This window comes from Andrographis paniculata, unplaced genomic scaffold (assembly GCF_009805555.1).
Source record: "Andrographis paniculata isolate CXL003 unplaced genomic scaffold, ASM980555v1 Contig74END, whole genome shotgun sequence".
Taxonomy (NCBI): domain Eukaryota; kingdom Viridiplantae; phylum Streptophyta; class Magnoliopsida; order Lamiales; family Acanthaceae; genus Andrographis; species Andrographis paniculata.
Window position 1 is genome coordinate 580,561 of NW_026137611.1, and position 7,936 is coordinate 588,496.

The 7,936-nt window shown below is 30.7% G+C and overlaps 2 protein-coding genes across 3 annotated transcripts; one reads left to right on the forward strand and one right to left on the reverse strand.

Annotated features, from left to right (window-relative positions):
- The first annotated feature begins 601 nt into the window (after window positions 1–601).
- On the forward strand, window positions 602–5,640 carry LOC127266113 (protein trichome birefringence-like 39). Of its 2 annotated transcripts, none has more exons than XM_051296243.1 (5): window positions 602–997; window positions 1,191–1,362; window positions 4,642–4,826; window positions 4,915–5,073; window positions 5,162–5,640. In XM_051296243.1, exons 1-5 carry the CDS (start codon window positions 726–728, stop codon window positions 5,451–5,453), a joined length of 1,080 nt encoding a protein of 359 aa, XP_051152200.1. In that variant the 5' UTR covers window positions 602–725; the 3' UTR covers window positions 5,454–5,640. The 2 variants fall into 2 exon arrangements, with proteins under 2 accessions (XP_051152200.1, XP_051152201.1); XM_051296244.1 differs by having other exon boundaries at window positions 849–997; window positions 1,216–1,362.
- Window positions 5,641–6,867: 1,227 nt separating this feature from the next.
- On the reverse strand, window positions 6,868–7,507 carry LOC127266023 (signaling peptide TAXIMIN 1). The gene is made up of 2 exons (XM_051296096.1): window positions 7,215–7,507; window positions 6,868–7,096 (listed from the first exon to the last, which is right to left on the reverse strand). The coding sequence occupies exons 1-2, from the start codon at window positions 7,319–7,321 to the stop codon at window positions 6,973–6,975; spliced, it is 231 nt and encodes a 76-aa protein (XP_051152053.1). The 5' UTR covers window positions 7,322–7,507; the 3' UTR covers window positions 6,868–6,972.
- Window positions 7,508–7,936: the final 429 nt, after the last annotated feature.

A 7,936-nucleotide genomic window follows, 5' to 3' on the forward strand; every position in this document is an offset into this window, starting at 1 on the left:
GCTTATATATAGGTCCTTTATTTTAATTATCAATAATACAAATTTTAGAATTTTTGCTAAATATTTTAACAACAATGAGCCTCGAAATATATTTTTTAGATCCATATATGCCCCCATTAAAAAATAGATCTGGGACGGATCCCAGGCCAATCCGTCACATTTGACATCCTACGTTGTCAGTGTCAAATGAAATTGAGAGATTCATTAATTTCTACGACTAGAGTTACAACACGCACGCCACATTTCCATTAATAATTAATCTTATCGTGAAAACAACTTAATTAAACAGATGAAAAGATCAAATTAATTAATTAATAAAAAATAAAAATAATAAAAAAACCAATAATTTCATGAAACGTAAGGGCATTATTCGAAACCGATATGTCAATAAATAACAATTATTGGATGAAACGTAAAATAAAATTTGATGACACGTAAAAAAACATTATTGCACATTAAGCTGAGGTAATTAAATATTAATTAAATCAATGGTAATGGATCTAACAAACTATATATATATATATATATAGATAGGCAGCCCCACATATGCACTACCCACCACACTTGCCTATATATACACACACAAACACAACAATACAGACGTGGATCTGTCCCTGGGAGCTCAACCAAACCCTTTTTTTATTTTTATTTTTTTTATTTATAATTTTATTTTTGTTTGGATAGAGAATTACAAATTGAGTAGGCCGCAGCCACTTTAGGACATAATGGGTGCCGGTGGGTTTCATTTCAGCGCCGCCGTGGCCCTTCTTTTCCTAAATTCAATTGCGGCGGCGGCGGCGGCGGCGGTGAACGTGACGGGCAGCCTGCAGGGGTGCAACATATTCCGGGGGAAGTGGGTGTACGATGCGTCGTATCCACTCTACAATTACGCCACGTGTCCCTTCATCGACGACGAATTTAACTGCCTCAAATTCAAGAGGCCGGACCAGGCCTACCTTAAGTACAGGTGGCAGCCCTTCTCCTGCAACCTCCCCAGGTATAATTAATACATACATATATATACATAGGTTCAGCTGGGTTTAACCAGACCCATTTTTGGGTAGCGATGGCTGATTTTAACGTCATTAAAAAAAAATATATGTATATATGTCTTTGTTTGTCTATATATATATATATATATATATTATGGTAATTAATTAATATGATAATTGTTTTGATGGATTGAGCAGGTTTAATGGGGTGGCGTTCTTGCAGAGGTTTAAGGGGAAGAAGATCATGTTTGTGGGTGACTCACTGAGTTTCAATATGTGGCAATCATTGGGGTGCATGATTCATTCCTGGGTCCCCAGCTCCAGGACCTCCTTCACCAGACGGGATGGACTCTCCGAGATCGCCTTCCTGGTAAATATTAAGTTACATTTTGGATAATTACATTTACAAATTACAATTACATTAACTTCACCATCAAAAAACATATGCATATATGTGTATATATATATATATATTATGTGGATTTTTTTATTTTTTTTAATTAAATTTGTTTTCTTACGCATGTATGTCCGTTGTCTTTACACTTTTGCATCTATTCTGCGTCACATCAACATTTCTTTCATATTAGATAATTGGATAGGATGAATTTTTAAATTTGAATATTCTTTCTCTAAAAGTTTTGATGTCCATGCATGAATCATTTTGTGGTGCCATGACTTGCATTCCAATTCAAGATTTTGGTAGTGTTTTAATATTTTGGGTATTCTTTTTGGATTTTTATTTTTTTTTAATATAATGATATTTATTTGATATATATATATATATATATATATTTAGAAAAAAAATATTGTATTCTGTAGGAACTCCAAAAGAATAGAGAACAAAACTATAGAGTCTTATATAGCAATTTTTTTATGCGGAGATGTCATTAATTTAAACATGATAACTAAAAGAATAAATAAATAAAAGCACTCAAATATTAGTTAACAATATTGGGAATAAATTTTCAATTTGGAATTTGCTTTAGTTTTGACTTTTTGAGAAAAAGGAGAATAAAGAAAATGATTCATATTTTTATAAATCCTTACAAACAATATATATGTATATCTATATATAGTATATAAAGAGCCTGTGGGGTAGGGTGGGGGTGGTGGGATAGAATTTTAAGTTTATAGTTTATACAGACATTAATCAGCTGGAAATGAAAGTTTTAGGTATATAGTTAAGTGTAGGAAAACTTTAAGGCCCACAAATCCACTTTATTAGTATAATTAATTAATTAGAGTAGAACAGCTAATTTTCGACTTTATTATATATAGGCTGGCCATGGCTACATCAAAATAAATAAATATTTCCTATGTCTTTTTATTAGAGATCTAGATATGATTTTTATCAATTGGTTAAGATGCTCAATCGATCTTTTTCTCTATTTAGAAGCTCCAATTCCACTTAAAAAAGTGATCTTGTGGTTTCTTCCACTTAAAAGTGATTTGGGATGTTACCAAAATTTGAAATATATATATATATATACATATGAATTAAATATATACACACAAATACACAATAAGTTTTCAAATCAAAGTGCATGGCAACTGTAATTTCATTTTGTCAAAGATAGAAATATCCAGCCAAAAAAAATTACTAAACAAAAAGGGTAAGGAAATCATTACGATCAAGAAAATGAATTTAATCAATCAATCAATGAAGAATGGCAGAAATTTAGGTGCATGATTGATATACAAATATATAGAATATATCAAGTTGAAGCAAAATAATGTGAATAACAACCAATATTCAAAAAGAATTTCAAGATGATCACCTCATGATTTCGACATTGAATTTTATATATATGACACAAATAATTAATCTTGATTGCACATAACAAATAAATAAAAACCCACTTCGATTGAGACTTTTATCATGTTAATTCTTCTATTTTTTCTTTGGATTTGCTTTAAAAATAGTAAAAAGTTTCAATTATATATATACAGATATTCTAATTTGATTAATTTAGTATATGAATACCACACGTACATTAAATTATATTATTTTATATGTATTTTCTATTCTGAAAATTATTCTTAGTCACGTGTTTTGAGTTATTATATATATATATATATATTTTATAAAATATATATGTGGTGATGTTTGAACTATAAACTGAATGATTGGACTTAATTTGGAGATGTGTAGGGAATAGTGGGTGCGGGGTGAGGTATTCATTAATTGAATAATTCATTTATGGGTAGGGTCCATATATAATTAATTCTACATATAATTTGGAGTTTCTTTTATGGACTTTTCTGGGCTATAGTATATCATTCATAGTATTTTGTACTTATTATATAAACAATCTTAGAAAATAATAATAATAATAATAATAAAAAAATTAAAAATAAAGAAATTAATGAAGAAAGTCAATACTTTGCCTATAAATTTCTGAATCTCTTTATTAATTGAGAGAAATTTCTCGATGTTATCTGAAACTAATGAAATAAACATTTCAAGAGAGAATTGGTTTATTGAAAGTTAGTTAGGTTAGGTGTATAGATGAAAGACAATTTGGACATTACATAAAGTGCGAATGGTCCAATAAGATCACATTATTGTTATTATTATTATTATTATTATTATTTTCATAATATAATATTAAATAAAAAATTAATAATTAAAAAATAATTGATAGTAGAATAGATCCTGACCCAAAATCAAATTAATGTTTGAACAGTGGACCAAGACCTGTAGAGTTGGCTGAAAAAGCCTGAACTATTGTTGAGTGTGATATGACTTAAATTTTGTTTTTGAGAAATTTTTGGGTTGGGCTATTTTTATTTAGAGTTTGGTTATATTTTTTTTAGTATATAATTTTTATAAAAATATATTAATATCAAATTCAAATCAGCTTCAACCCAAAAATCTGGGGAAAAAAAATAATAAAAATAAATCAAACTACAAATAAACAAATTCAAAATATTTAGCAACCTTTTTATTGGGACTTAGTTCGCAAACTACTGTGTTTGATCCAAAATTTATTCAAAATGTAATCGAAAATTGTTTTGTTTTTAATTTTTTTCTATATTGTTTTGTTTCTTGAGGTGATATCAAATCAATATATATATATATATATAATAGAGATATATAATACACATTTCTGTATAATACGGTATTAGACACATATAATAGAAATATATAATATTATGTTTTATAGAAGTATATATTTTATAGTTTATATATTGTATTGCGTTGAAATTAAAAATATATTGAATTGTGTCCAACTTAATAATGAGTTTGTTTGGTTAGTGTTTTGATTTGAAAATATTTTTGTTTTTATCTAAAAAAAAATTAGAAAATTACTTAAAAGTAATATAAAAATATTTTTAGCTAATAAAAATATATATTTTGTTAATTGTAGGAAAAGCAAAAGCAAAAGGAAACTAACTCGTTTTTTATTTAATTATTTCGAATAAAAAAATTTAAATATAAAACAACAATTTTCTAAATAAAAAATTATTATAAAATTGAATAATAAATGCACCAATCAAAAGGGAATTAAAGAGAAAGACACTTGTTTGAATTTCGAAAGCCTTATATGTCTTCTGATTCATATATTGTGAGTCTGTCGTTACAACTTCTCTATTTTATCAAACAGATTATTAACAAAATGAAATTCAAATGCAAATGCAAATGCAGGATTATGACTTCCGGTTGCTGCTGTATCGGACGCCATACTTGGTGGACATGGAGAAGCAGCAGAACGTGGGCACAGTTCTGAAGCTGGACTCCATCCGAAGCGGCGACTCCTGGCTCGGAATGGACATGCTCATCTTCAACACCTGGCACTGGTGGACTCACACCAAGGCTTCTCAATCTCAGCCGTACGATCGATCACCTACAATCATCATATGAAATATACACATATATCTATCTCTGTATCTATCTATATGTATCTATTTCGATTTGCAGGTGGGATTACATCGAAGAAGGAGGCAAGCTCTACAAGGACATGAACCGTCTGGTAGCATTCTACAAAGGCCTAACGACGTGGGCAAGATGGGTCAATCGCAACGTCGATCCTTCCAAAACCAAGGTCTTCTTCCAAGGGATTTCCCCCACGCATTATCTGTAAGCACTGTAGCCATTTTTCTGATTTCAGATTGTTCAATTAATTTCTTTCAATAATTTTCAAATTGAATTTGGAATGGAATGGCAGAGGGAGGGAGTGGAACGAGCCGTCCAAGTCCTGCAAAGGGGAGAGTCAGCCGTACTTCGGATTGAAGTATCCGGCGGGGACTCCGATGGCGGGCGTGGTGGTGGAGAAGGTGCTGAGCAGGATTAAGAAGCCGGTGTACTTGCTGGACGTCACGCTGCTGTCGCAGTACAGGAAGGATGGTCATCCGACGTCTTACAGCATCCACAACGGGCTCGACTGCAGCCATTGGTGCCTCCCCGGATTGCCGGATACCTGGAATTTGTTGCTCTATACAGCACTATTTTCCGGCTAGGAATAGGATACTTTTGGATTGGATTGTCCATTTCTGTTTTGTGTTTTTTTGTGGGGAGAAGTGTTGAATAAGAAGAACTAATTGATGATCGATGATGTATCGATAGATGATTGTATTCAATTGTGTAGGATGAAAGGCAGACAGAGAAATTCATTGTTTTTTATATATATATTTATATTTATATGAAGTGGGAATTCGCAGTCGCTGCCCGAAAGTGCACACTGCTTAAACTTTCGGCCAAAGAAAAATTAATTGTTTTTGACATCATGGTGTATGGTGGTTTTACAAAAATGCAGAATTAATTAAGTAATCAGTCTGATGATTTGTTGAATATTATCCCAGAAATATATGGGACTTAAATTTAAAATATTTTGCTTGCTTGGATCTCAAGGGGTGTTATCTTTTTGGACTTTCCCCTCTTTTGCAAAATAAATTTTTCTAGATATATATGTGTGTATTTTTTTTAATAATATTTGCAGGAATCGAATATAGTGAAATCAATAAACACACTCTAAAACGTCCCAATTTGAAATTTTGGAAATGATTGAAATGAAATATTTAAGGCTTTGTTTTTCCAATTTTTTTTTCTTAACATGATTTTATCTTCTAAAAAAGTAATATTTAATAGAAAATATTATTTTTTATATTACCAATTTAATTATTTATATTTCACATAAAAAAAAAAAAAAATTCTTCAAATCAAAACACTAAACAAATAAACCCGAGGTGTTTTTCTTTTTTCATGTTCTACACATGTTTTTTACTATTTAGTGTACAAGTCCTACAAATATATATATTTTTCGACCATCAAATATTAAATCAAACATTATTTCAAGAAAAAGTCCAAATAGAAAAAATATATATATATATATTTCAAGACATGGGGTTAAGTTAACAATAATCGATTTCATTTAATAAAATCTATTTTTAATCTTCCTAAAGTATCCAATCATTAATAATGTATACCATTGACTTTCCTGTCGGGCCGATTTGCAGGGTATTAAATTCGGCTAAAGGTTTACCCAGTATACACTTATGAGTAGCTGCAGGTTTCCATGTCATAAAAAAATAGTCCAATTATGCTGATTCAACGAATTGGGAAAATGCTGAGTATTATTATGTGTTAATATTTTGGAACTCCAATTTATTCGTTGAAATAGTCAACACTCAATAATGTTACAAACATTATTTCACTTTTTTTTTTTTTTTTATCTTGTTTATTTCTTTTATTTCCTAGATATGAACTTTCCTTTGCCATAGAACAAAAACAAATCGAACACGCAGCTAACATATAAGGAAAAACATTATTAAACCATGAATTGAAGATCAATCCATTTGCTGAATCACTAATCATATCACAAAATTGCTAAAAATAAATCAAATTCAATCAAACCCCAACACAAGAACAAGAACAAGTTCTAAAAAAATTATATAATTCCACGAATTAATTACCGCACAATTTAACATCACAAAACAGATATTCCCAGAAGATAAAGAAGCTAAAACAATAAACTGGAATTCAGCAAGGGATCTTAGAAGTAAACCACTCCATGACATGAATGGGGGCTTTGATGAGCTCCAACGCGAGCTCGACCAGCACCGTCACGCAGAGGCAGCAAGGACATATGCAGCTCAACAATAACCTAATTAAGCAGTTCCCCCAATTTTACATAATTAAATCAACGAACAATCCACCATAGAAATTAAAAGCCAAATCAATCGAGGAAATGAGGTGCGTGAGGTAGGGAGAGCTGTGCTTACCCGACGATCCAGACGGCCACTCCAACGATGGAGATGAGGAGGGAAAGGAACGCGAAGGGAAGGCCGAGCAGAAACCCTAAAGGTCTGCACTCACCGTCGCAACACATACTTTAATTTGCTGATTTCCTCGATCTGTGTGGAAATTGTAACTGAATCAGGTCGGGTATCGTTTTTCCGGCGGACGCAGAGCGGGCGGCGCTTGCAGATGGGAATTGCAGAGGAGAGAGAAGGAGACACGTTATTGGTTTCGTTTGCGTATAGTCTAAGAGAAAAAAGAGTATATAAGAATTTAATAATATGGATAATGGTTGTGTTGTATGCGTTGTTATCAATGAAATGCATTGCCAGCAAAATCGCGTCAGATTTGCTGGATTATTATTATTATTATTAATGATTTTATTTCTATTAAACATATCTTATTACTACAACTATTTATTTAATTAAACCATGTATGTTAAAATTATTAATGTATCAATTATTTGTTATAAACTAAATATAAGAAAAAAAAAAAAAAAACTGATGTGATGCCGTCCTTAAACGTGTTCACTCTATAATAAAAAAATAATAATAATAAATAAATAAAATTTAAGAGCGGAGAATTTAGGTGTGATTTTGCATTATCACACTTAAGCAGAGTATTTAAATTGTTCTATCAAATTCTTTTACTTGAATCAATTGTTCTTTTTTTAATAAGAGATGATACCCACTAATAAACAACAAAA

Coding starts and splice junctions, on each gene's coding strand:
- LOC127266023 (XM_051296096.1), bottom strand. CDS start 7,321: ATGTGTTGCGACGGTGAGTGCAGACCTTTAGGGTTTCTGCTCGGCCTT. Junction 7,097..7,214: donor GTGGCCGTCTGGATCGTCGG/GTAAGCACAGCT, acceptor CTGCTTAATTAG/GTTATTGTTGAGCTGCATAT.
- LOC127266113 (XM_051296243.1), top strand. CDS start 726: ATGGGTGCCGGTGGGTTTCATTTCAGCGCCGCCGTGGCCCTTCTTTTC. Junction 998..1,190: donor TTCTCCTGCAACCTCCCCAG/GTATAATTAATA, acceptor TGGATTGAGCAG/GTTTAATGGGGTGGCGTTCT. Junction 5,074..5,161: donor ATTTCCCCCACGCATTATCT/GTAAGCACTGTA, acceptor ATGGAATGGCAG/AGGGAGGGAGTGGAACGAGC.